Source organism: Phalacrocorax carbo, chromosome 16 (genome assembly GCF_963921805.1).
Source record: "Phalacrocorax carbo chromosome 16, bPhaCar2.1, whole genome shotgun sequence".
Lineage (NCBI taxonomy): Eukaryota > Metazoa > Chordata > Aves > Suliformes > Phalacrocoracidae > Phalacrocorax > Phalacrocorax carbo.
This window is the reverse complement of record NC_087528.1, coordinates 760,597-788,389: the sequence shown is the minus strand read 5'-3', so window position 1 is coordinate 788,389 and position 27,793 is coordinate 760,597. Positions and strand designations below refer to the sequence as shown.

At 57.2% G+C, this 27,793-nt stretch overlaps 1 protein-coding gene across 1 annotated transcript in view; it reads left to right on the top strand.

The window, feature by feature from the left end:
- The first annotated feature begins 1,727 nt into the window (after positions 1-1,727).
- Positions 1,728-27,793, top strand: part of MGAT5B (alpha-1,6-mannosylglycoprotein 6-beta-N-acetylglucosaminyltransferase B) — a 72,593-nt gene continuing 46,527 nt past the window's right edge. Inside the window, exons 1-3 of the mRNA XM_064466902.1 lie at positions 1,728-2,086; positions 8,620-8,732; positions 27,201-27,345. Coding sequence (XP_064322972.1) covers positions 2,019-2,086; positions 8,620-8,732; positions 27,201-27,345 — 326 coding nt within the window. The 5' untranslated portion in view covers positions 1,728-2,018. The remainder of the gene's footprint in view (positions 2,087-8,619; positions 8,733-27,200; positions 27,346-27,793) is intronic.

The following is a 27,793-nucleotide window of genomic DNA, read 5'->3' as shown; positions in this document are numbered from 1 at the left end:
CCCAGCGGGTCGCATGGGCATGCCCGTAAGGTCCCCACAGGATGGGCTTTGGGGTGGGATGTCCTTGCCGAGATGTTGGGCTGCCTGTATTGAAGACCAGGGGAGCTGACCTAAGGGTTCGTGTTTGGCTTGACAGCGCTGACTGCTGCTTCTGAGCCACCCTTTCTGCAAATCCTCGGTGTGTCTGTGTGTCCATCTGCCTCAGCCCAGTATTATCCTGCTCAGACCCCCTGTGGCAATGACTCTTTCCCTGTCCCCTGCCCATGAAAATTGTGGAGGAACACAAAAATCGTTTTGTATTTATGACACCCTAAAGGATATGGTTTTCCTTCTCACTTCTGCCTGGCAAATAGTGCTGTTTCATGGGAAGAAAGTGCTTTTCGTGGAAAATTTCCAGCTGTCTTTTATCTGTGAGCTCACCTGTGGCTGTTGCTGCTGCAGCATATGCTACCCGGAGCTCTGCTGACCGAGGCCACCCCAGTTTACATCAGGGGGAAGGAAGCAGAATGAGTGCCTGGGACCGCTATGGAAATTGGAGTCACAGCATCACAACGGTCATAATATGGCATTTCCTTTTTGTCAGCCTCACGGGAAAACAACAGGATTCTGCCCAGCCAAAGGAGCCCCCAGTTAGTTTATAGGAGGGGGTGTTGGCTGCTTCACGCTGCGAGGGCACGGCAATTGCCCAGCGCTCGCAGAGCAGCCGGTTGAGCCGTGCCAGGTTGCTGGGGTTGGAGGAACGTTTCTTGCTCGGGAAGTAAGCAGGATGGAGAGGGGCTGGGGAAGACCGTCACCCCACCGTCACCCTATGCTTTATGGTGCCCATGGGGGTATCGAGTGCCGAGAGGGACGGCCAGCCATGGGGCCAGCGTGGCACGGGGGGGCCCTGTTTGTACCACGGCCACCCCAGACAAGAGCCTGGTCCTGTCCCAGAGCCTGGCCAAACGTGCGCGCCAAGGACAACGCGGGGCGATGCCTCCCCTCCCTCCCCACTGGCGGGGTGTCCCCATGCCAGCTGGGCGTCCTCGAGTTGGGGGCTGGAAACGGGGTGCCTCTGGGCTCTGTGCACATTCGGCTCCTTGAAGTCCCAAGCTTTGGGAGGCTTTTTGTGCCTGTCACCTTTCACACGTGAGCTTGGAACACCTCTGCTGAGCTCAGCAGCTGCTTCTCCTGCCTCGGCTCTCATGGCCCCTTCTTTGTCTTCCCAAGAAAGCTTCCCTGCCACCCTGGCCCCTCCACGCCACCCGGGCCCTTCTGGCAGCACCCAGGGGTGCCCGGGGACACTGGGAGCCACGTCGTGGGCCGTGCCTATGACCCACCCCCAGAAAGAAAACGGGGTGATGGGGGAGCAAAGCCGAAGGCTGGTGCGGTCAGAGCCTGACTCCAGACCCCCGTTTTTCCCGCAGAAGCGGGGCTTGCCCTGCTCCTCGCAGCCCCCCAGAGCAAACGGCACCCGCGGGGGCTGCACGGTGGCGTCTCTGGCTTGACACCCCCCCTCCCCGTTCCCCCCCTTAAGGGCCATCCCCGGCTCCCGAAGTCACCGCACGGGGCTGTCACCTGCCCGGGGCTGCGGCCGCCCTCCCCCCAGAACGCCTCCACCGCCGCCTCCCCCTCTGCACGGCACCCCCCGCCCCCGGGGTACCCCCCCCGCCCCCGGGGTACCCCCGCTGCGGAGCCCGGCGGCCGCTAGATGGCACGGCGCGCCGTGCGGGGCGGTGCGGGGCGGTGCGGGGCGGTGCGGGGCGGAGCTGCCGCCGCGGAGCCGTGCGGGGCGGTGCGGAGCCGTGCGGGGCGGTGCGGGGCGCGGCGCCCCGCAGGGGCTGCGCGGAGCGGAGCGGCCCGGCGATGGGCTCGGCCGGCAGCGGGTAGGGGTGAGGGTGAGGGGTAGGGGTAGGGCGGGAGGTGCTCCGCGCCCCCTCCGCGCCCCGCCATGCGCCCCCGCTGAGCCCCGCTCGCTGCCTCGGTGCGGGGGGGGTGCGGGGGCCGCCCCCTCCCCGCTCCCTCCGCAACTTTGAACGATGATCACAGTCAACGCGGATGGGAAGATAATGGTCAGAAGATGCCTCGTCACCTTGAGACCCTTTAGGTAAAGTTGCTGTTGGCTTGTCCCTGCCCCCGGCTCTCCCCCGCCTCCGTCGGCCCGGCGGGGTGGGGAGGGGGCGTCGGAACACATTTCGCGTGGGGGGCTGGGGCTCGCCGCGGGCGGGGGACTGAGCCCAGCTTAGGATGTCGGGGGTCCAGGCGGGTTTGCCCGCAGGTCAGCCTGCTGGTCCTGCCGCGCTCGCTGCCTGGCGGCCCCGATGCGCCCGTCGCGCCGGTCTCTTTCCGGGGTTACTTATAGGGCTGTTCGCCGCTGTCTTGTTAAATAGCTTTCTCGGAGATGTTGGCACTCGGGGGGGAAGCCGTTCCTCTGGTTTAAATCCGCTGGTGCTGATGGGGATTTTGAAACCCACCCTGCACTAGCAGCGAGGCTGGGCTTGGTATCCAAGCCTGAAACCCTCTGGCTCAGCATGCCTGTGCCCACCTATTGCTTTTTTCCGCTTGGTGTAACTCTTCCCCATTTTCCCCTCCACGCATTTGCTCCCCCTTTCTCGCTTCCTTATTTCACCGGAGATGCGCTTTGGTTGCTCCCAGGCTCGAGACACATGGGAGACGCTGGTACTTGCTTGTTTTTGTTATGGGGAGAGGGACCAAAAGCCCACAGAAGGGGAAGGTGCCAGGGGGTGAAGAACAGGGAGGGGTGAGCCCAGCCTGGCAGCTGCCAGCATTCCCCACTGTGTTTGGGGGCCAGGGATCACCCGGCATCACCGGAGGGATCTGCTTGCTGCCTTTTTGCTTAGCCCAGGCCACTGCCTGGAGCCGGGAAGGAGGATGGGGCTGTGTTTGCGCTGCTTGCTTGTGCTCAGGTTTGGAGATGTTGCCTGCCTTTCCCCTGGAGTTGCCTGGCTCTGCACCGCTTGCCTGGAGGGATTCCTGCGGCTGGATCCCACAGCAGTGCCCTGGGGCTGGGGGACTTGGCCAAGGTGGTGTTGGAAAGCGGTGGCAGAGCGGGGGCACAAGGGGTCTCCACGGCTCGGGCTTGCTCTGAGCATGGAGTGGGGAGTAACTGTGAGAGAGGTGGGAAGGACACACGCACCCCAGGCGTATGCTCTTTGCTTGGCTATTTGCTTTCTTAAGTAGGTTTGAAGTCCGTAGTGAGGAAATGACTGCCCTGAGCATCGCTCTCCGCCTGTGCCCTGAGCATCGCTCCTGGGGCAGGGGAAGCCCATCTTCAGCAGTGAGCTGGGGTCAGGCTGGGGGAGCGCAGGGGGTGAGTTGCAGCGTGGTCACAAAGTCCCGCTGGAGACGAAGATGTATGTGGACGAGGGGTTTGTGATGGTAGGAGAGCACCAGGCTGGAGGGTCCCTGGTGCCCAGAGCAGAGCACCTGCACAGTCCTCTCTGCGTGCCCTGGGCTGACTTCTGCTCTCAAACCAGTGCACACGAGTACAGGTGCCACTGGAGCCAGCGGGGTTACCCTGTCGTTAACCAGTCAGCCTCTCCCTGTGTAAGAGGAGACATTCCCAAGACCCTCTCCTAGCTGTCCCACAGTGTCCAGCGCTGCACCTCCTCCGTGTTGGCGTCTTGCTGAGCCTGGCCTCTCCATGTCGCAGTCCTGTGTCTCCTTACTCCCAGTCCAGCATGGGCTAGCGTTGGCACTACCCCACTTCAGCTGTAACCCGGTGCAAATCAGCGCTGCTCCCCTAAAATCAGCACCCCACATTCTCGGCTGGTGTGAATCAGGGACGACTTGCAGGAGCAGTAGCAGATACCGACAATCAGGATGGGTCCTGTAAATCGGGTGCTTGTTGCTGGCTGGGCAAAGCCTCGCTGCTCTGCGGAAGCCCATGCTTCGATCCTCTGCCTGGTGTACACTCCTGGCGGCGGTGCCATCGGCAAACAGCGAACGGGAAACCTGACCCTTTGCACCAAAACATTTCATTAATCATGCTCCAGACATCCTTAGCAAAGCAATGCACAGCCCTGAGCTGTGAAATCGCCTGCAGCAAACGGCAAGGGGAGAGCGAGCAAATTAGTGCGGAAACTGGTTGTAGAAATGTCCAAGGATGGCTCTGACTTCCTCTCAGCACCAAAAGGCGTTTCATTTGTGCCAGTGCTGGACTCGGGCAAGAATTCACTGTGGGGCTGGGAGAGCCCTGGTCCAGCTCACCCAGCTCTCGGTTTTGCAGAACGTGGGGAGTTCAGGCAAATTTGTCAGCTGGAAACCAAAGCCAGGCTTCTCATGTGTCTACAACACTGGCCAGTAAAAGAATTAGCTATGGTCCCCTCTGTGGAAGAAGATTCTCGTGGCTGAGCATCATTTCGACAGCGCTGCAACAGCGCTGGGCTCTGAGCAAAGCGAGGACGTGTCTTTTATTAGCCTGGCTGCTGGTGCTAGAAATTGTGCCTCAGCTTTTGCGTTCAAGAGACCTGAGTGTTGAAAACTTGTCTAATAAAAGATATTACCTTTCCCTGTAGGCCTTGGGTTCCCCGTACACCTGCGTAATCGCTCTCCCCATAGGTCCCGCCTGCAGTACCGTAGACAGACAGTCCCAGCGTTACAGCCCCCTCCCGCTGGGTGCTGCTGGCCTTCCTCCCCCCATCGCCTGCCAGCTCATTGCTCAGACCCTGCTGGCCACATCCAGCTTTCAGTTCCATGGGCCAAAGTCTGCAATGACTGGGGCATCACTTCCAATTTGCACTGAAGACTCGGGGAATTTGGCTTCCTTCTCTCACCAGGCCAGAACCCAGCATCGTGAACATTTCAGTTTGGGGAGGATGTGGAGAGGGACTTGGCACCAGAACCATGCCCAGGTGATGAATTAAACGTGACGTGTGATGACAGGCAAAGCCAGCGTGCAGAGTAGATGCTACTTGGTCATTGGAGCTCCATGGTCTTCAGTGAGTGAGACTTAATTTTGGGGGCAGAGAGCCCAGAGCATGTGATGGGCAGTTTGGAAGATTCGGGCTCCGGTGTGTTTTACCTACCTCAGAGTGTTTTCTGCACAAGGAGTTTCCATGTAGGTAAGGCTGGGCCAAGTGTTTTTATTCACCTGGATAAGATCAGCATAAAGTAAAAGAGACTGCGTCCTCAGGCTGAGTGCCCATCCCTGCTCCCTGGAGCACTGCTGCTGGGCTGGATCTGCTTTTCTCCTAGGCACGTTAATCCTGGTTAGGCTCTGGTCCTTCTTTTCTTAGGAAAAAAGCATCCTGCATCTCCCCCACTCTCTCTGTAATCCAGTCAGAATCAAAAAGATTGTCTGCTAATGAGATGCTACGGCACAGATCACCTTTGAATCTTTTTCTTTCCTTCCTCTTTTTCTGTCTTCTCAGTGTTTCTCTCCTTGCCAGAGTATAATTATGAAGATTAAAATGCATAAACAAGATCTTGCATAATGATGAAGATATTGTTCAGTAGGAGGGGTGAGAGCGAGGAGCAGCATCACCTCTGATTATTTAATCAGGTGATGCTTTGTTAAAATGCCCCTTGGGGGAGGAGGCAGCTGGCAGCAGGATGGGGCCTTTGGCTGGGTTTTGTACCGTGACGTGCTCCCAGGGAGGACCCTCAGTCGTGGGGCACGGCTGGGCTTTGACTTCCTCCTCCTCCTCCTCCGGCTTGTGCCTTCTCTACAGTGCTGTTGTCCCCTCCTGCCAGGGAGGTGCCACGGCAGACAGCTTTCCCTCTCTCCTGCTCTAAGGACAAATTCATCCCTCCAGGGCTGAGATGGGTGCTGCAATCCCCCCTCAGTGTTCCCGAGAGCCTCTGCCAGACCCAGCACTGTGCTGCATCGCTGGGCACGGGGTGTGATAATGGGAACAGACTAATGTCCCCAAATCACCCCTTCCCCGAGCAATTTATGGGACACCATGTTGCTTTGCAGCACCAGGGATGCTCTGCCGCCTCCGTGGTAACCTCCCCGCCAGAGCTGGACCACAGCTCTCTGGAAGCTGTTCTCCAAGGTCTCCCTTGGGAGAGGGGCTGAGGTCGATAGTCATCTTCACATGCAAATGCCACAGCATCTGCCTGGGAGGGGATGGCTGCGCTCCCCTGACTTGTAGGGCATGCCAGCTATGCCTACAGACAGGCCTTTGGGGGCAGGAGCCTGGATTAGTTGTGTGCACAATACTTCTTGTAGCTTGTTTAAACTGCTTCCCACACCCCCAGGGCACGTCCCTTGGAAATAAAAGGGGCTTGAGCTGCTTCGCTCCTGGAGTGCCTGCACAGGGATGCCAGGCAGTTTTACCGATGCCCTTGAGTGTCCCTTCCCCTCGGTGGGTCAGCTGTCCCCTCCCCTCGGTGGGTCAGCTGTCCCGGTGCCTGGCTGCGCCTCTCCAAACGGGTGAGCGGGTGTTTGCGTTGGGCGAGGGTGCTGCTCGCAGAGCTCACTAATGCTAATGAGCCCAGGGTGTTGCTTTTTCTCTTGATTAGGAGGGAGCTAAGGCGGGGGTCAGGAGTTGCACGGTGCTGCTTGTTCAGAGCCTGGGGCCAGGTGATCTGCATCTGCTGGGGATGGGGCCGGGCTGACCCAGGGGAGCGGGGGACGGACAGGGGTTAGATGCCTGCCTGCAGTGGGCAGGGCTGGTCCTCCTCGGAGCAGGCAGAGGAAACCTCTCTGCCTCAGCCAAGAGCAAAGCTGCCCTGGGTCTGGGGCTTAGGTGTGTGTTGGCTGTGTGAGAGCATCATCGGAGCTGGTGGGATGGAGGTAAGGAGCCCCTGGGGTCCTGTAAAGGCCCTGTGTCTTGTCCAGGCAAGGGAAGCCTGGCTGTGCTGTGCCGGGGCCGTAGGGACCTGCTCTTGGAGCTCTTTCAGCAGATCTCCATGGGGCAGCCCAGTCCTTGAGCTGCTTGACACTGTACTTCAGCTCTCCACAACATCTCCTGTAGCTAACAAGTGCTTTGAAGCAAGTTACTTTATTTGCCAGCCCTTTCCAGCAACAGATAATTGCAACCGCTGGTGTGTTGTAGCCCAGACTTAATGGCTGGCTCCTAATCCTCTGCCTTTTAACTATACAGTAATGATTAGATGGAGGGCTGTGGTGTTCCTTTGCAAGCCTTTCTCTGGAAAAGCCTGGTTTCGGTGTTGGGCAGCTGTGCTGTGTTTCTCCACGTGGCTCCTGAGCCCTGCGGATAGTGCTGTGAACTTGTAAAGGAGAGTTACTGGTTCCTGTCCTTGGTGGTTTGCTTCCCTCCAGCTCAGGGATGCTGAGAGGCAGAAATGCCAGCGGGCACCCCTAAGGGCTTGCTCAGCTCTCTGCCCTGCCTAAGATTTATCAATTTGAAGACAAACTGTGGTTTCACAGGGTGGGCTTGCAGTTGCCTTTTCTTCTTTTCCTTGAAATTTTCCTTGGGTTTGGTTGGATGAGATCCCTGGTGCAGCCACGGCTCTGGGAGCTGTTGTACGCGGCACCTGGCAGCATCTCTGCCGGGGCTTTGCCCATGTGCCTGTGGAGGATGCTGCACCTCCGTGGAGACTCGGCGGCATCACCTCTGAGCGGCGCAGAGGCCGGGTGTCTGTCCCTCAGCGCAGCGTGCTCTTACGCACCAGGGAGATGGGAAGGCTTGCCTTTATGCTCCCTGGTGCACGATAACCCTCCTGCTCGCACAGAGCTCCTGCCTCCAGCCTTTTCAACCCACAAAAAAAGTTACTGGCCTGAATTTGGACTGAATAGGAGCAGCGCTGAGAGCTCCTGCCTCTCTCGCAGCTGGAGGTGACCACGAGCTTGGCTGGGAGCGACGTGCAGGTCGGCATCCTGCCTGGAGCGTCCCCGTGGGAGCCGCTTTCCTGCCAGCCTGGCCGAACAAAGCAGTGACGGGATGGTCCCAGGCTCCCGCGTGTGCTGCCAGCGCAGGTCCCTGCTTGCCCTGCTGAGCACGGGGCTGCCTGCGCCGTGCAGGCGATGCCAGACACAATGGCAAACACCGGTGGCCTAGTTACAGGGGGAACAAACGACCTGTTTGAAAAAAAAAAAATTACATTTTTTTTTTTTTTTTAGACCCTTTGGGAGGAAGGGAAGGTACAAGGGCTCTCTTTTCTCTGGACTCTCCCAGGAGGAAAATGGGCATTGTTCATTGTAGTGGTTCCTGTGGTCTGGGCTATTGGGCTGGATCTAGTGGAGCATTGTAAGGGCGGTCGTGGTCTGGCTCAGCTTTCCCACCTAAGGCACAAGTCCTTTGCTCCCTCTCGAGGACTGAGCATTGGAGCAGGCTGCAGGGATTTCGGAGGGTGTTCTCAGGCAAAACCCGCCTGCTCAGTGCCAGGGTTTGGGCAGAAGCGTCTCAGGGGCTCTTCGTGAAGCACATGTTGGTCTGGCTGTGGTTGGGGTGAGGTATTGATGTGCTCTCGCGGGGCTGGTGCTGCAGAGATGCTCCTTGCCCAGGCTGGATGGGGTAAGCCGTGGGGATGGAGCAGTCGGGCAGGAGGCAGGGATTGTCCTGGCTGCTTCCTCCAGACATCCCAAAGCAAAGTGGCTCCCGCTGCTGTGCAGAGGGCTTACCCAGCGGGTGCAGGGAGGTGGGGCTGTCCCAGCAGCGAGCCGGTTCCTCGTCAAACCTCGCTACAGCTCTCTGTTCCCTCCCGCAGGATATTTGTGCTGGGCATTGGATTTTTCACCCTGTGCTTCCTGATGACGTCGCTGGGAGGGCAGTTCTCAGCCAAGCGCCTGGGGGACTCACCCTTCACCATCCGGACCGAAGGTAAGCGCAGCTCTGTGCCCGTCCTGTCCCATGTGATGCGCCGTGTCCCCCACGTGCATGGTCCAGCGAGCTGACGAGCAGCAGGGATGCAGGGAGGGACAGTGCTTGGACACCTCCGTTCCCAGCGCTCCCGCCTGACACGTTCCGGGGATGTCAGGACAGCTCAGGGTCCTGTTGGCCCTTCTCGCCATGGCACGGGGCGCTTTGCAGCCGCGTGGCTGAAGCCCGGCTGCGTTTGCTCCCAGAGGTGTACAGGCACGGTGGGGAAGCGAGTGTGGGCGCCGACCCTGGCTCGCAGCAGAGGTATGGGAAAACACCAGTGACTGGGGCTGACAGGGTTAGACCTTCAGCTGCTGGCGGTGGCGTGGATTGCACGGTCTGACGTGCTGAGGTTTTGGCTCAGGTGCTTGCAGGGCTCAGTGGTTTTGGGCAGTTTTGGTCTGCAGGGAGTGAAAATTTCTTTCTTAGGGATGGGAAAATAACAGGCCTTTGTGGTTTCGTGGAGGTACTGAAATGTAGGAGAGAAATATTCTGATTTTTGGCAAGGGTGCTTTCTGTTACGTTTTCTTAAAGCACCTCTTTTGGCGAGATGTGCAGTCAGCCTAGGAGACAGCTTTCATGGTGGGAGGGTTGTGTCCTGCCCTTGCTCCGGGAGGATGCTACTGCACTGAACTGAGCTTTGCCCTGACTTTCCCTCTGCGGTCCCAGCCTGGGACAACACAACTGAATTGCACAGAGGGAAATGCCCAGCTTGAGCTCTGGTGAGGAGGGTGCGATAGGCTTGGTCAGGCCACCACTCCTGCGTACCAAAGGCCTCACCTGGAATGTGATTTTGGTTTTTTTGGGTACTAAATCCTTTCCTTGGGGTGCTGGAAAATATACTGGTTGCTTTTTTACAGGAGAGGACTAAAGCGGTGGGACTAGATGATCCCTGAGGTCCCTTCCAACCTGTGATTCTGTTTCCAGAAGTCGGATGGTGCTTGTAAACTGCTTAGTTGACTTTCAGAGAGATTAATGTGCAGCCTGCATCAGCTGGCTTTGCTTTCTCCCCGTGGATGGAGCACGCGGTGGCTGGCGTTCCCCCGCTGTGCTCCCCTGGTTGTTCCCATCCCCAGCTCCATTAAGCCCCCTCTCCAAGGGGCTGGTTTGCCTGGCTGGCCTCAGCCTCAGCCGGCCGGGCTGCAGGATCGGTGCCTTCCAGTATTTTCTGCACGCTTTACCATGGTCAGGGTGCCTGTCCCTGCGAGGAGGGTGGGTGCTGTGTTACCGCCCCCGCGCCACGCACAGCTCCCAGCACGGCTGGTGAGCGAAGCCTGGTTACAGGGGACTTTCATCCTTCTCGGGATGAGAAGCGGCACGTGAGGAGGGTGGGCAGAAGCCCCCGGACCGCTGCCTTCTCTGAACACAGCTTTTGAGGAGATGCGTCCTGAAAAGATTCCGGAGTTTGGAATAAGAGGTGTCAGAGGTTACAGCTGCCCTCTGTCCCAGCAGAGCCCCGGCGTCCCCGGGGAGTGTGCAGAGAACTAGGGAAGAGGCAAGGAGGGGCTGATGAGCTGTGGGGCCAGCCCGAGCTGCGAGCTGGCACAGACCGTGCCGCAAATAGCAGCAAACGTTTCCAGAACCCTGCAGAAGCCCCTGGTCCCACCCCAGAGGACTCTAAGGTTGTGGTGAAATGATGGCAAAAAGACAATTATTCAGCTGCTTTACCCCCTTTCTGGGTGCCTTGGAGTGGAATAGCTTTTCCCATCCTTATTCTTGTTATCAATTTAACCCAGATCTTTGAGCCCCCTGATTCCCATCTTTGTGTGTCTCTTGTTTACTGGGCACAGTCCTGGAGCTGGATCAAAAGAAACAGCCTTTTTCGGGCTCTCACACCTGAATCCTCCACACTTACTGCTTTAGGTGATTAAATCAAGGTGTGTAAAGGGGTTCACCTTCTTGCATCTGAGCTCCCAGTGGCTCTGCGAAGGGGGGTGCTGCGAGCGCCTGCCTTGCCGGCCAGGAGGGATGCCCGCTGCTTTGCTCCGGGCTGTGCGGGTCTGGATGTCGCTTCTGTTAATGGCTGGTTGGTCTCACTTAAAGAAGAGAAAAAATGAAAAATTATGACCTAGGTCCTCTAATTTTTCAAGCCTTTGGTCTCTTAGGCCTGTAACTGGCTAAGGCAAGTCCTGCTTTGTTAGGAAGCTCAGAAATTTAATGTAAAACCACTTCCCCCCCCCCCTTATTGAATGGATTTGCTAAGCAAGGTATTGCTTCCAGATGAATTGCTGCAAACTTGGCTGTTGCTGTGCTTCTTTTTGGGGAAGATTTGGTTTGTTCATGGTCTTGCGCACTGCTCTGAAACACAAAGCATCCTGTCTCCGGAGGAAGGTTATATTTTTTGTCCCCAGGACTTTGCAGGCACAACCTGAGAGGATTTTTCTGGCCCTTTAACGCCAGGTTCGGGCTGTTGGTGTTCAGCCTTTCCTGTGATACTGGTACGTAGGCACTGGCAGTCGCACCCGGCGAGGCGGCTGTTCTCAGGGGGGCTCCCTGCACGCACAGAGCAGGGCCAAGACCCCAGGGCATTAGCAGGACAGGCGCCAGCCAACATCGCTGCAGACCCCTCTCTGCCACCTTCGAAAGGTTGTGGCTGTTGGGGGAGGCTCTGGTGGCTGGAAAACCCAGCTATTGCACCCATGGAAGAAGGCAGGAGGGACGATGCACACTGGGTAGCCTCACCAGTGCCACTGGGAAATGGGGAGTTAAAGCCTCTGGGAAGCTGGCGAGGTGGGGAAGCTCCATCCTTGGAGACTTTCAGAACACACCTGGCTGGCGTGAGGCCGTGGGCGGCTCGGTCTGGCCCCCAGGTCTGCTCTGCATGGAGCAGGAGGTCGGGGAAGGGACTCGGAGGTCCCTCCCGGCTGGGGTGATGCCCAGCTCGCGTGGAGGAGCGCTGAATGCATGCTGAAGTCGGTGCGGGTTGGTGGGAACAGAAATGGATATGGTCTTATTAGTGCTGTGAAGTCTTGATAGGTCGGTCTGAAAACAAACTGGCGTTTAATTAACGTGCGTTATGGATCCCAGGGAAACCCAAGAAGTATTGCTGGTGGTTGTCGTCGCTTTTAAGCGCGCAATGCTGGTCTGAAGATGAGCTCAAAGGAGCACGTTAATTTTGCTGGGCTGATTAGCTCTTGATGGGCGTGATGGCGGGGATCGGGCCAGTATTTGCACAAACCTGGGCAGGTTCAGGGCTGTTGGCTTTGGAGGAGTTATTGGGTGCGTGGCCACAGTCTGCCATGTGTCAGAGCCTGGGCTTGAATATCTGCTGTGACCGGGCTCCTGGTGTGAAACCCTCCTGAGTGCAGTGGTGGTCCTGCCCGGGGAAGGAGCCCGGCCCCTGCCGCTGCCCTCCTCTCCGCATGGACTCATTGAAGCGTTGGGTTTAGTGGGCCCTTTTGAGCGTTATTCGTTAATTAATTGATTTTTGTGTTGCAAGCTGGCAGCATCCTCTCCCCATACGCTCTGGGCGGGGACGGCTTTACAGCATAGCCGGTGTATTTAGTCGGGTATGTTTGTGGCTAATGAGTGTCCACTCCCGAGGTCCGTCCCGGGGTGACCCTGGCTTTTGCGGGTGTTTGCTCCGGTCCTTGTTTCCACGTGCCCAGCCAGGCTCAGCAGCGATGCTCCGCAAGGGCAGCTGCCCGTGCGCTTCGATGCCTGCAGGGTTGGGTTGGCTGCAGAGAGCTGGGGGGTCAAGGCCAGCACCCCAGCACTTAAAAATCATTTGCATCAGAGAAATCCCGTTGGGATGTGGATGAGTGGTAAAACCCATGGATCATCGCCCACGCCAGGCTGGGGCTGTTCCCGTTTCCCCCTGAGTGTCCTGACCAGCCCGGCGCTGAACCTCGGCTGCCGCGGTCCGAGGGAAGCTTATGGAAATGCCCCCGGTTTGCCCAGAGCTTTCTCGGCTTCTGAACCGTGCGAGCAGCCGGTCACAACCAAAATGAAGATGGATGTGAGGCAGGACCGTGAAAATGAGAAATGGATAATGGCACAGCCCAAAAGTTAATCTCATTTTTAATTTTATTTTTCCATGTGAATCCCCTTCTCGGAGGCTCTCTCCAAAAGCCAAGTTTCTCGGTGTGTGCCAGAAATGATTCCTCAGATGGATTCTCTGCTTGGTGATTCAATGAAGCAGAGGCTTTGCATCTTAATAATAAATAAAAAAAAACCCTTCTGAAATAAGTTATTTTATCCTAATCCGCTGCTGTCAAGTAAACACAGACAAAAGTTCCTTTGTTTTGAAATGGCCACTGAGAGAATTTGTTCTACAAACAAAGATCTAGATAAAAAAGAAAACAGACAAGTCTATAAATTTTGAATGTGGGAGATGCTTTGGGAACCACTCTATACTCAAGGAATTGAGTTTTCTGTACCCTCTTCGCTCCTTCTCTTTAGAATTTAAAATGTTCACGTGGGGTTTTTTTCCCCCAAGCATCTTTCTTCCGAGCTGCCTTGGGGCAGGGGGCTGATCCTGAAAATGCACCAAAATCTGTAATTTTTGTGCTCGCGGTGCGGCCGGCGAGGGATTTGGCAGCGGCCTCTGCCCGCGGCCGTGCCCCGCTCTGGTTCTGGTGGCGATGTACATCCTCTGGTGGCGCTTGCTGCTGCAGGGGATTAGCGGAGGAAAATAGGTTATTAAGTGTTAAAAAGTGATTTGATGTGGCTGGAATATTGCCTGCAACTGCTGCAGCTAGTTTAAAAAATGGAAAGACTTCTGATTTCTCCTGCTGTTGATTCCTGCATGGTAGGTACGAGGTGCTGGAGGAATTTGCTGCAGGCCCGGGGATGTGCAGGACAGGTCCTGATGTCCCAAATGGCCGGAGCTGAGCTCTGCCCTCCCTGTGGGCCGCTGATTCCTGCAGGAGGGCACTGATTTAATTTCAGCTGACCTTGGTGGCACTTTGAAACCAGTGCTTTGAGCGGTTCATACGGATGTAGGTCTCCATCTCGGTGCTTGGAGCCCGTGTGCTGCAACAGCAGTTCTCATGCTGACTGCGGTCCTTGAATCTCGATGCCTCTGGGAAGCGGTGGTTTGCTGAGTGCCAGTTGTGTGTTTGCTGTGCCCATAACTGGCTTTTCAACCCGTTTTCAAGTGTTTCCTGCCAGGGTTGGTGCTCAGCCTGAGAGCTCAGCACCTGCCTTTCTCCACCCCGAAACGAGCTCCCAGCAGCATCCCCAGCTGGTTTCCTGTTGGCGACCGCAGTCGGGCTCCTGCTGTGTTTCCTCAACTGCCCTGGGAACAGGATCAGTGGGGACAGGGGATGAAAGGAGGACAGCGGTGGGGGAGAGCTGATTTTAGAGCACAAGCTGGAAAATGCAAGCGGGCAGGGGTGAAGGACACCCTCTGCAAGGCTGTTGCACCTTGTCCTGGGTTGCTGAGATGTGTTTTGGGTTCTGAACTCCTCAGGGCTGCAGGGTATGGATCCTGCTGGGATATTAGGCAGCTTGTGGACTGGGGCAGGGGGTTTCCCAGTGAGCCTGATGTGCAGATGAAGCTGCCCAAGACCACAGGGACTTTCTGCAGCTGGGCGACGGTAACTGGCTTGCCCTGCGAGTCTGGAGGTGGGCAGTGCACCCGCGCCTGCGGGGACTTTCCCTGCTCTGGGGCATGGCAGAAGTGCAGGTGGCCAGAGGAGAGCTTGTGCTGCAAAAGCCTCTGAGATCTTGTCCTTCGCTTCCGTTTTGCAGAGAAAGAAAAATAAATGCAGAAGAGTTACGGAGAAAGCCTGCTGGGAAGCCCGCCTTGCTGGGTTGGGCAGCCTGTCCGGGATGCAGCCTGTGGGTGAAGCTGAGCTGTCTTGGGGTGTCAGAGTGGCTCTGGCTCGCTGCATTGGGGTATGGGACTCTCAGAGGTCCAGCAGACAACGGCCAAGGCACGCTGAACTGGAACCTGGTAGGAATCGTGCCCAGCCTTCCCCAAACCCAGCGCCCCTCCTGTGCTCCCGCTACTGGAGTCCTCTGGTTCCTGGAGTGTCACCTGCTTAAAGCAATTTCTTCCATCAACAGAGACAGAAGAGGAGGGAGAGGGAGATCGTTTCAGGCTGCACAGCACAGCTGAATACTTTGGCATTTGTGGCTTCTGTTCCTGTGCAGAGCAGGGATGATGGGGGTGCAGGAGCAGGAATTGTGCTGCGAGAGGCAATGTTGAAGGTTGCTTGGGGTTTTGTAGGGCATCTTCGCTGCTCCAGAGTCGGTACCGTGAAGCGATAGGATCTCATGTTAGTTCAATCCTTTGAATGGCTCCCCAAGGAGCAGCACAAAGAGGCCAAATAGAAATGTGAGAACCTTCATGATCTCCTTGGAGAGGTCCTTTGCTCCCGCTCCTGTCTCTCCGGGTTTCCTTGTGCTCCGGCAGCATCCCAGCTGGGTTAGCGTGGCCGGGTACCATCACCCTTCGTTCTCACGGAGGATGCAGAAAGGTCAGGCTCAGATTTGCTGCTGATCAGAGTGAGCTTGAGTAACTCTGTCGTTCTCCCTCGCAGTTGGCCGTGCTGGGAGGGGAGGAGGAGGAGGAGGTGGTCTGTGTGCGTGATCTGACCCGCCGTGTACCCCCGGTGTACAGCTGATCGCGAGGGAGGATGGCAGAGGAGGGGATGGTGGGGCTCTGCCTGCGAGGTCCTGGCTGCAGCGAGATGCTGCTCAGCCCAGAGCAGCTTTAAAGCAAAACACAGGTGTGTTCCTCCTCCCATCCCAGCTCCCTCTCCCTTGGGAAAGGTAATTTCTGGACCCATTTACAAACTTGGGTTGCTGCCACTTGCAACAGATCCCAATCTGCTCTTCAGTTATTTCTCCTCAGCAGAGCACACAGCTCTTCTGACAGGAGCTCGAGTTGGGCAAAATACCCAGAAGTTGCTTTATGGCTTTGACAGCCCCTTTTCTTACCTGACTTTGCTGGAGAGAGCAGTTGGGAGCCAGAGCTTGGGCTGCTGCCTCCTTGAGACGTGACGCACAGACGTGCGGTTCCAGGGATGCTCGTGTTTCCTTTGCTTGCAAACAGTCATGCCAGTTATAAACTTATCTTGTCGCCTTCAGCGCACGGTGAAGGCGACAGGAGAACCAGTCGCAGTGTCTCGTGTAGCCAAGTGACGGCGATGGGGAGGGCATGGGCAGCGCGAGGGAGGGAGCTGGGCAGGCTCTGCTGTGCCAGCTCAGCACTAATTACTCCCTATTTCTTCCTGAGTGAGTTATAACCCTCTCCCAGGCTGCTTGTGGTTATGTTTTGATATTGTCTGCTGAGCAGCTCCGGGTAACTCTGTGCAGCAGCTTGTAAGCAGCTTGTCAGGATCCGCTGCTTGAGCGTGTCTCAGCAGCCGGGATGCTCGTCCGGGCAGATGGAAAAGGCTGTTCTCACGACCTGAACGCGGAATTTGCTCATGCAAAGCCCCCTCGAAAGGCAGCGGGAGTGTTCCTTCCTCATCCCCCCCTTCCCGCAGCGCCGTGGGGCCGTTAGCTGGGGTGTTTCCCGTGGTCCCTGTGGAGAAGGTGGGGGTGCGTGGGTGCGTGTCACCTCCCTGGCACCTGCCGGGACGTGCGGGTCCTGCATGTCCCCAGTGCTTAATTTCTCTGCTGCTGCATCCAGAGCTGGGTTTGAGTCTCCTGGAGCCTGTGGGCCGCTGGAGGGGTGCCAGCCAGGGGAGAGCTTTGGAGAGGGCGTGCTGTGCAGCTCTCCAGTGCCTGGGGCTCCTTTCCAGCCTCGCGGCATCCATCCCATCCGATGCTGGATACTTCGGCCCCTGAGGCTGCTTGGAGCGGCTGATGCTGTGAGAAGCTGCCTGGTGGGTGCCAAGCCAAGCTGGCCAGTATTGGAGCACCTCCCTGGCAAGGGGCTGTGCTGGGGAAGATGGACTTTTCCTTTTTCCTCCCCCAGAATAATGCCGGGGTGGTGGGGCCAGGTCTCCAGCTTGCCCAGAGGTGCTGTGCTCTGGCAGCCCCCGCAGCTCGGGACCATTCTCCTCCTCGTTGCCCAAGCATCCGTGGGCAGAAGGGTGTTAACGGAGATGCCAAAGCCAGGCAGAGCCCAGCTGCAGGGTGAGGGCTTTCTGCCCCAAGGACCTCCTCGCCCCGGCGCCGCTCCCTGCGGCTCCTGCCGGCTGCTGGGTTGCTCCAGCAGCTCTCTGAAGTGCCTGATGCTGCGCACGCAGCAGTAACGACTTATTCTGCTCTTCCTGCTGAGTGTGGGGAGGCTTCTTTAACTGCGGGTTAAAGTGGAGCCCTGCGCTGAGGAATGGCTGTTGGCGATGGTGCTGGGTGCTGCTGGGAGCGACTGTGGGTGTCAGCTGCTCCGTCCCCTGGGAGCCCCTCTGCACCCCGGGGTGCAAGCGCTGCTGGCTCGGCCTAGCCGTGGCGAGGGGCTGCTGCTGGTGCCAGGGTTGCACCATGTTGCCCCTGGGGGTGTCTTTAATCTACATTTCTTTTTCTGGAGCAGACCAGGGCTTTGCTTGGGTGGGGAAAGTGGGGGTTGATAAAAAGCACGTGTCCATCTGCTGGTGTGCCGAGGGCTGTCCCTAGTCGGTCCCAGAGCGCTGCGTCCCCCGTCGGGTTGGTGAACGTGCACCGTGTTCCCATCTCCAACCCACGCTTGGGAAAGGAGTTTGAAGTGGAAGCATTGGATTTTACTGCTCCCGTTAGGCTGCTATTGCAGGCAGAGAAATGAATGCTGTTAAAATAAGGAAAATGAAGGTGTCCGTGGGGGCTCCGTGTGACACCAGGAGATACTGACCTCTTCTGCGGGGATCTGCTGGGGGAGTGAAATGTAGACTGGTGCTTTGCAGGGCACATGGGGGCAAGAAGTGTAAGGGCTGCTGTAGTAGTGGTTAAGGCTTAATCCACCCTGGGAACACGTCTCTTACTAAAGAAGTGCCTGCTTGATACAATCGCCACTCAGAATTGGATGCCTGCAGGCTTAAAAAGGGAAAAAAAAAAAAGCCACCAAACTTACTGAAAGATGGAAATGTGAGTTCACGAGTGCGGTGGAGCAGAGATGAAGATCTCGGTGAAGTGATGTGTGCTGGCCCCTTCCCTGCCGCTGCCGTGTCGGAGGAGGGAGGAGCAGCATCCTGCTGGCCCTGGTACTGTTATCTCCATAAGCAGCAGCTCCCAGGGAATGATTAAATCAATTAATTGATTTTCTATAGCTCATAAGGAAGTCAAATGGTATTTCCACCAACCTGTGGTGAGCAAATACCCCACCACAGCCAGGAGGAATGTTAATGGCTCTTTATGCTTTTATTACCCCGTTTCACTCCTAAATCAAAATTCATCCTGAGCCCGGGAGGCAGCAGGTACTTCGGAAAATAAAAGTAGCATAGTGGGAACCATAGCAGCCTCTGTAAAAGCTGCGTTTTCCCACTGATTTATTTGTTTCTATGGCCTAAACGAGAGACCAGGGCACAGTTCAGCTTGGGCAGAGATTAGCTGAGGCTTGTCCCGTGGCTCTGCCAATGCCCCCAGCTCCCACGGGCTCAGCTCCGCTGCTGCTGGAAGGATCTGGCTGCCAGGCTTGGCGGAGGCTGATGGGTTTGGAGGAAGGGGATGATTTTTTTCACCCCTGGAAACAGAGTGGCAGGATGCCCAGCACTGTTTGGCCAATATTTTTGGCTGAAGGAAAAATGGTAATCATTTTGGAAATGTTAAATTAGTGAGTTCTGCTGTTTCTGAAACATAATGTTTTGGGGCAGCTGTAAATAAGGCTGCAGGCTTGAGTGCTGGATGTGCAGCGCCAGAGGAGGGATGGTGGTGCCAAGTCTCCCAAAGCCTTCCTCCGGCTGGTCTTGGGGTGTGCAAATGCCAGGTCGAATCCTTCCTCGGCCTGGGCGGTTTGGGCTGGCTTCCTGCAATCCTTGGGGCATTGGCTCCTGGTCACACAGGTTTCCCCAGGTCAGCAACAGGGGCCGTGAGGAGAACAACTAGTTGAGTTAAATGCTGATGCCCTTGGAGAGATGCCTCTTGTAAAGACCAAGAACCAGAACGGGGGGTGGTGGTGGAGGGGTGGGTCTGTGCAGCCGCTCTGGGACCAGTACGTGCCGCTCAGCGCCTGGAGCTGGGGGTCCCGGCTGCAGAACCGGGCTCTGGCTTTGCCCCCAACAGCATCCAGCCTGGCACGGGGTGCAGCCGTGCCCTGGGAGCCCTGGCGTCCTCCGGGCTTTGCTACCAGCAACTGCCCTTGAGCGAGACCTGTGCTGGAGCCCTTGTGTTTTAGGAAGCATTTAAAATCGATGTTAATCTTGTAGTTTGAAAGCCTTGCCTGCAGCGTGAGGTGTTTGGAGCACTGCAGAACAGCTTAAAAAGCAATTTAAAATAGTGCTGGCTGGAAATAGAGGAGCAACTAAAAATACCCTGCTGGCACTTTTTAAAAAAAAAGTGAAAGGGGGAAAAAGATGGGGTTAAAAAAATAAAATATGCAAAAGCTGGACTGCAGCTTGTGCTGGGGTTGTGCATATTAGTCTCCTCTTCCCCGGCTCCCTGCCTTCCCCAGCCCGTCTCCTGGGACTGCTGGGGAGAGGAGGAGAGAACGGAGCTCATTTTGCCTGCTGGTGATGGCTTGTGGCACCGTCCCTGCGTCCCACAGGGAACATCAGGTCTCTGGTGTGTGTCTGGGGGTAAGGAGTAAGAAAAGTCGGGGGGATCAGCCCTGCCGCTCTCCCTTGCAGAAATGAAATGCTCCTGTCTGTGGGTGCAAGTGTCTGTTTGTATTGCTCAGCTTCCTGCCTTTTCTTATTTATATGGAAATAGGGAGCGAGCATGTGTTGGGGTGGAGACAGAGCTGCAGACTGCCCTTAGAGGCCATTCCTTTCTGGTGGAGGGGCAGGGGGAGCTGGTTGGGGTGGAGAAGCAGCAGGAGCCCCTTCTGCAGGCTCTGCTTGGGGTCCTGCAACCGAAGGGCTGCCCTGAGGGAGGGAACGAGACCCCAGGCCCGGTGGGGTTGGTACGGGGACGCTGGGCTGGCAACCTCTGCTCCATGCTCCGTGCAGCAGCAGGCTGGAGGAGGGCGGGTGGGACCTTGGGTGGAGGCTGAGGCTTGCTCCGGATCTCTGTGGCCTCTCTAACCAACCTCCTCCGTGGCGCCTAGAGCGGCATCGCCCTGCCGGGGGTGCCCTGCGGCGTGCTGGGGCGCGGGGTGCAGGCGGAGGGCACGGCTCACGGCTCGGGAAGCGGAGCCCAGGGAGGCGGCTTTGCCGCGGCTCCGCGGGCGCAGGGCGGGCAGAGCGGCGCTTGCGGGAGCGACTTGTGGGGCCAAACGGGGTTGCTTCGTGTCGTCGGGCGCTGTTTCGGGCAGCGTGCGTGCCGCGGCAGAGCCCGCTCTCGCTTTCAGCGGGGGAGCTTCTGCAGCGCGTCGGTGCCCCCGCTGCGGTGTCTCTCCCCCAGGCACCGCTGGCGTGCGGGGGCTGTGGAAAAGCTTGGGGGGTCTCTCGAGCCCGCGGCAGGGTTGCGGTCGCTGCTATCGCACGGTGACATTAGCGGAGCCCTGGGGCAGCTCCTGCCCCGCTCGGTCGCGGCACGTCGCCGCCAGCCCCGCAGAGCAGGGCGCAGCGGGGCCTGATGGGCTCTGCGAAGGTGGTGAGAGGGAGCAAAAACATCCCTGAGGCTGCCCGTTGCTGCTGGTTGCACAACAGTGGCCGAGGAGATGGATAAATCCGGGGGGTGGATGACAGCAGGCAGGCAGGACATAATCTACTTTACCAGGCGCTGACTTAAGGCTGCTTAATTTGGCTGGTGACCAGGGAACCGCTTCGCTGCCGGCGGTTCCCAGCGGCTCGATAGTGCAGCTGGAGCCGCACCGAAGCGTCTGCTTCACTGGCAGCCCCCAGGCTGCTCCGTGGGCACCTCCAGGTGCAAATGGTCGCTGCTGGTGCGGAGCTCCCCGTGCGGCTCCTTGTGCTTTTGGTGTTGAGGCACTGGCTCAGATGATCCACGTTTTCCTCTGTATGACTTAAAATAATAAATCTGTAGCAGTTTAATGGCAAATGTGGGTGAGCGTGGAAGCAACAGCTGGCTGGTGAGGCACCCGGCAGGACCTCGTCCGTCCCTGGAGCAGCTCCCCTCAGGGTGGGTGCCAAAGGGATGGAGGCAGGGGGTGGCCATCGCTGCCGGCCTGGCCTTGGCCTTTCTTGTCGCCGTTTAGTGCTGGGTCTCTGGGCTGTGACTGCAAGGGATTGTGTGTCGGGGTTAGCCGGAGCCCTTGGCTAGTTGCCTCTTTGGTCTTTTAGTCTGCTTGAATCTAAATCAACAGTGAAAGTAAATAGAGGAGCATGGGAGGAGGAGAGAAGTGAAGGGTTGGTGCTTTGCTCCCTGGTTCCCAGGGGGTGCTGGGGTGGGTGCCGTCCGGGAGGATGGGGTCCCCAGGGGACCAGCCACCCAGAGAGCGGGCTGGTGAGGTCTGTGTCCAGCTGCGTGGTGGTGGGGATCCTCTGGCCCCTTCTCTGAGAAATCCTTCAAGAGTACGTTGTCCTTTTGAGGGGTTTAAGTAGCCTGGAGTTGTCCTTTACAGAAGAAAAACAAAGCAAAGCAAACGATGCTTTAGATTGAAATTAATTCAGCTGGTATTTTCAGTGGACGTAAGTAATATCTTACCATCTCTGAGCAAATTCCCTTCTTGTACTGGAGCTTTCAGCTGTTGCGAGACAGCCAGGCAGGGATGTGACTTATGTCTGGGGAGGGAGGGTGTGTGTGGAAATCAACAACAAATCAGCCAAGTTACGAACAGTGGCGATACATTGTGGAATTGCATTTTAAATGTCACTGGGATGTTTTGGTGCTGTTCGCCCTGGTCTGTGGAGATGGGGGTCGAGGCTGTGCCCTGGTGTCCCCCTGGCACGATCAGGGCTGGGCTCTTGTGGCCGCTGGGTGAGGGAGGATTTTGCCGCCCTTGAAACTGGACTGGGTTTTGGGTGGAAAAGCTCCCTGTAAGTGACGAAGGTGGGTGCTGCCTCTGCACCTGTGGGGTGGTACCAGGGTCCTGCAGCCGCTGGGAGGAAAACACAAGGGATGCGTTGGACGGGGCACCAGTGTGCAGCTCAAACACCATTTCCCCTACATGGTTTTCTTTCCCCAGCTTCTTGGTATGAAGCTGACATTGAGCAGCATCAGACCCCTGAGCAGGATGGGGCCGAGTGACCCGGGAACGGGGAGCTGTCACCCGGGCCCAGCCGCTGCGCAGAACAAGGAGGTTTGAATCAGCCCAAGTGGCTGAAGGGAACGTGCCCCCAGATTGCAAATTTTTTTTTTCTCCCAAAGGATTTTGACTCCTTTTGAAAACCTCAGCCCAAGCGTCCCAGAACCACGCGCAAACCTGTGTGATGGGGTGACGTCCCACACGTTCCCGCTGCGCTTGTGGAGTGCTGCGTGGAGATGGCTCCCAGCGTGAGCAGTCATGCGGCGGCATGGGGAGGATGCTCAGGATCCCGAAACATGATGCGCGAGCAAGGCAGCTCCTTCCCATCTGCTCCTTCCCCCCGTGGCACAACCTGGGCTTCGCCAGTGCCGCTCCACATCACCTCCGCCGGTCCCAGCCCCTCACCGGGCGGCCCGGCAGCGGCTCCCTGGTGACGTGGCAGTGCTGGGAGCGCCGCGCTCCATTCCAGCGCGGCGGCCCCGAAGGTGGCACTGACCTTCACCCTCCCATCCAGAGCAGTCTGCACACGCAGCAAAGCTCACCCGCACGCCCGTCCCGGCTCCCGTTCCTGGAGGTTTCGGTGGCAGGTAATGGCACGGGGTGGGACGCCTGCCCAGGGATGTATTCACTCCAAGAAGGTATTGTAAGGACAAGTGTATCATTAGCGAATTCCCCAGGGTTTCGGCCCATCCAAATTTGAGCATATTGGCTGTTGGCTCTTCCACCGGTTTCACAGAGAAACTATTTCGGTTTTTCACTAGGCATCACCCTTAGGGGATGCTTTCGTGTTTTTTTTCCCTGATTTCATCCAATTACTTGGCTGTATGCTCTTCTGAAGCACCATAAATAATTCTCCTCCCTCTGCTGTGTTTACCAGCATGTCTCATGAAATCCAGTAAGATATGATTGATTGCAATCATTATTTCCTAGTGCTGCTATGAAAACCTCTGTCAGGTTCAGTGATTGCCTTTAAAGAGTAGCTGCCACTCAGGGAAACTGTCAAAAACCTGTCATACTTTAGCAAACTCCAATTAATCTGTTGAGCAGTTTTACTTGTGTTTTCTTTCCCATCATCGCTGATTATCAAGGGTAATTAGAATATTTCTACTTCATAATTAGCAGCTTGCTTGCTTTTTAAAAAAAAAGTGTCTTGCAGGACTGTTTTACTGGGTTTTCATGCTATCGAGTTGGGTTTCGGTTTATCCTGTCTGCCTGCAGTGCTGCGTGCAAGTCTTGTGGGGATCTTCATCCCTGGCTTAAGGGGAGAAGCTGGAGGTCCCGGCCGGGCTTGCCCCCGTCGCCGGCACGCGCTGCCAGGCAGCCGAGCAGCCGTTCGGCAGGTGTCCGGGTCTGCGCTTCAGGTTAACAAATTAATCCTGGCTCCTGCATTTTTAAAAGAGCCGCTTCAGCACTTTTCCCCCTTTCTTTTGGTTTTAATGAGACACACTTTGCAAGAGATGTAATAATCATTGCCAAAAATGTCAAATCGTTCTTGTTATCCTCCTTAAGCTTCTGGAACAACAACAACAACAACAAAGGCCAAGGACAGAAAAAGAGGGGTGTTGATGAGGAAGGGCTTTGACTTCATCTCCAGGAGCCAGGGGAGGGCTGGGGGGAGATGTGCCCTGCGACGGTTCTGCTTTCTGGCGGGGTGCCTGAAAAGATAACCCAGTGAAGGCTGAGATTTATTTTTTTTATTCCTATTTTTACTTAGGATTTGTGTTGTTTTATATCTTTTTAGAGAAGGAATATCTCTGGTCACTGTTGACAGCAAAACTCAGAGCTTTGCTGTTGAAAAGCATCCTGGAATCACTTGAAACCAGCTGGTAAATGGGAGGGGAGATCTCGGCGAAGCCAGCAGGAGAGCCAGGGGGCCGGGCTGGTGCTCGGGGCTCGGCTCTGGGGCCGGGGCTTGTGCCTCCGCTCACTGCCAGCTCCCCGGGGATCCGGGGGGAAACGGTTTCGTTCCCCAGTGGGAACATCCTCGTCCCACCTCAGCGATGTGGGAGCGGAGCTGTCTTGTTGGCGGTTTCTCTGCAGTGAGGGCTCGGAGCAGGCATCCTCGGCCGGGTTGCCTGGGATGTGGGTGTAGCCTGAGCGGCAGGAAACATCCATCCCCTGCTCCTGCTCCAGCACGGGGTGATCCCTGGGGAGCTTCGCCTGGGCGGTGGGGACGCGACGCTCAGCACCCCTGGGTGCCCAGCAAGGGCGTCAGCTCACTGCTGCCTGCGGAAACGTGAGCCCTGTGTAGCTCCGTGCCTCAGTTTCCCTCGTCCCCGAGGCCAGGGCAGGATTAGGCTCCCTTAGCAGGGCTGGAAAGGCTCCCAGGACCCATCCCAAAGCCCTCAGCAAAGGGCTTTTCCCAGGCCTCTTGTGCAGGGATGAGCTCTGTACGTGTGTCTGGGTTTTAATCAGGGGCCAGAGCCGTTTCTCTGCCCGGGCTTTGCGAGCAGCCATTTAAATTTCAAATGAACTGCACCACTAAACAGGCCTTCGTAATTAAACAAATGCAACCTGGCTACAAACTGGGGCGACAGCCCAGCCCCGAGAGGCAAAGGCAGCAATAGCTCTCGGTCACCCCTAGCGCCTTCCCAGACATGATCTTTGCACCTTCCTGGCAAACCAGCGTGACCTGACTCCCCAAAACAAGCTGGGATCCAAATCCTCGGGCCATGAGGCTGCCTGTGAAAACATGGTGGTTGTGGTTTAAGCCCTCCTGGCCAGCTGAGGGGGTCGTGTCGAGTCCTCTCCCTGACCTCCAGACTAACCCGCCAGCGCAGGAGCACGCGAGAAGGGTGCGCGGTCTCCCTCTCGCTCAAAATCTGGGTTCGAGGCCCAAGCTCTGACCCGCTGGCAGTGCTGGGATGTTGGAGCAGGAGCAAATCCTGAGCAGAAATCCCCGCGTTGGGGGCGGTCAGTCCTGGAAGCCTCCTGGGGCGGGCAGGTGAAGGTGCCAGGGGCTGCGAGCCACGAACACGGCCGTGGCAGGGATGTCACCGGAGTGGGCTCAGTCCCGTGGGAAAATAACTAATGTGGGTTTTCTGACTTAAGCCCATCTCAGAGCTTTTCTGTTTCTCTTGGCTGTGCCTTTGCCCAGTTTGCTCAGCTGTGTCTGGGGAGGCCCCTGTACAAACTGAGCTCCAGGGTCCAAGTTCACACTTTTTTGACTCCATAGCATCTTTTAATTGTGAGTTTGTCAGCACTTCTGCCCTTTAGTGGGACAGGCTGTGACTTGTGTCCCACCCAGGGGACTGGGAGACCTCCCTGGTGGGACAGGCAATGGTGGCTCCTGCGTTCCCAGACTCATCCAGGGAGGTCTGGGGCTGCGCAGGACCTCAGGCACCCACTGGTTCAAGCAGAAGTCACTGCCTCCTTGCCATGAGAGTGCAGGGAGCATTTGGGGAAGGGCCCAGTTTCAGCCTCCATGAATGGGTTTTCTTGGGGTTTGGTGGTGGTTAGTTGTGTTTTGTTTTGTTTGGTGGGTTTTTTTTGGTGGGTTTTTTGATGGTGATGTCCTGGGTATTTTTGAGGAATTGCTTTTGCTCTCAATTTTTCTTCCATTTTGTTAGATAGCGTCAGGAAAAATAATGTGTTGCTAATAATCTCAGCCAAGCATGGAATACAGCCTTTGGTGAGGTCTGGCTGTCCCAGTGTCAGCCTCTCGGCGGGGTTGAGGGTTGGCTTGTAACCCCGAGTTCACGTGCCGGGCAGCCGCGGCGACGCGATGCTTTCGCAGTGCTCGCTGGGGCGAGAGCCTGGCGGGGGGCGTGCGAGTGCCGCGGCGCCGGTGCAGCCCTCCCCCACCAGAGCTGGAGAACTGACCCCCAGCAGCTGCGGCTCCAGCGCTGCAGCATCTGGGGCTGGAGTTAGCGGGTGATGTACTGGGGGAGTGGGGAGGGAGGTGGGGCTGCCCCTCTGCGGCCCTGGGAGCTGTCGCGGTGAGACGGTTCCCACCACGGCCATGTGCACCGCTCTCATCTGAACACCGAAACCACCCAGACCTGCATTCAGGCCGGCCTCTGCTCTCTGTGTGGCTTGAGGCAGCTCCTGCGGCGAGGAGAAGGCTGTGTTGGGGCTGTCCCCGGCACGCGATGCCGGTGGGATGCCCCACTCCATCCCACCACCGGGCTGAGCTGGGCGCAGGGGGCCAGGTCGGGGACCCAGGGGGTGCATCAGCACAGCCACCCTCTGCCTTTGCAAGACCCAATTTTGCATCCGTTTGGAGATGCACGAGATGTCTGTAAGTCCCAGTAGCCACCCGGGGTGTCCGGCAGCCGCGCGTCTTCCCAGCACCACCCGCCTGGCTCCTGCTGCTCCCAGATTAAATATGTGCCGCCTCTTGAAAAGCACATGTGAGTGGAACAGCGGAGATAAGCTAAACGGGAGAAGTTCAGGGGATTATGCACTGATTAAGTTATTACTAACGTGAAATGAGCTGCGCTGAGATGAAACAGGAGCTTTATTTTCTGTTGCCTGGCTTTGGGCTCGGGGCTGCCTGTCACTAGACAGCAGATCAAACTGGGAGCCAGGAGCTCGTGTATCCCCCGGCACTTTCAACACAGCAGCGGGTCGGTGCTGTGCAAGCCCTTAGGAAGCAGAGTGTTAAAGGGGGCTGGGAATTGGGGGCCTTCCCTGCTTGCGGGGGGCAGTTGCTGAGATGCAGCACTTGAGACAGAGCTATTTCCAGTGCTGGGGCACCCACCCTTTAGCAGATTTGGGTAGAGAAGAAATTATTCTTTGCAACAGGAAAATCTGGTGCTGCTGGGAGGATATGCTGGCGGAGGACTACCTATTTGCTCTGTTTCCCATGCTTTTCCTTAAGCATCCCCTGTAGGCTGCTGTCAAAGGCAGGATGCTGGGCTAGGTGGGTCCTGGAGAGTGAAAAATAGAAGTGCAAAATGAAAGGCTGATGGTTGGTGCTTGAGAATAAAGTTGGTTTCCTGTAAGCCCTCGGGACAGGCTGGATCGGGTGGGCGAGTCAGGAGTTTATGCCTGGAGAGGGAGGCGAGGAGGCTGGATGCGGGGCTGCTGTAACCGCTGGCTATCAGGAGCTGCGGCAGCCCAGCTGGATTTGGGCACAGGCAGGGTGATGGGGGGGGGCTGCAGGTCTGTTGGCAAAGCCGGGGAGGGGATATCCAGGGACAGCAGGGCTCCGAGATGGTCTATACACCACCGAGCCCTTCAGCGGGGCTGGGGAGCGCAGGGCTGCGGGCAGCTCTGGGGCTGAAGCTGTGGGGAGGGGGATTTCCTCGGCCTGACACGGCAGTGCCCAGCCTGTGACCGTGTCTCGCTTGCTCTTTGTGTGCCTGCAGTGATGGGCGCGCTGGAGTCCCGAGGGGTGCTGCGGCGAATGAGCGACATGCTGGAGATGCTGATGAAGAGGATGGACATCCTGGCCAGGCTGGAGAATAGCACTGACTTCCACAAAGGGGATGAAGCGCGATTCCCTCTGGACAGGTCAGTCGGCCGCACCGATGCCCCGTGCAGACCCCGAGGAGCGGCGCTGGGCTCAGGGGCTTTGCAGGAGCAAAAAACCCCGATGTGCTGCGTGGGGTCGGGCTGAGCTGCTGCGTGGGGATGGCGGAGCCCAGCAGGGCACGGGGCTGGGGCAGATCTTTTGCAGTCTTATTGTTTGCCATTTCTGGAAACCTTTTCACCTGGGATTTCTGAAATTACTGTGAATTTTGGGGTTACCTGTAGCACCCGTCCCAGCTGCTAGTGTTGCAGTGTGGGAGGGTGTCTCTCCACCGCTGTGCTGTGGGGGAGCTGGAGGTGGGACTCGCCGATGGCTGGAGCAGTCCCTGGTCCGTGGGCTGTGCTCCTTCTGCCATTAAATCCCGGAGCAAACTCCGGCCGGTTTCTTCGTGCCCATATTCCTCGGGTAGCTGTGGAAGTGATTGTTGTT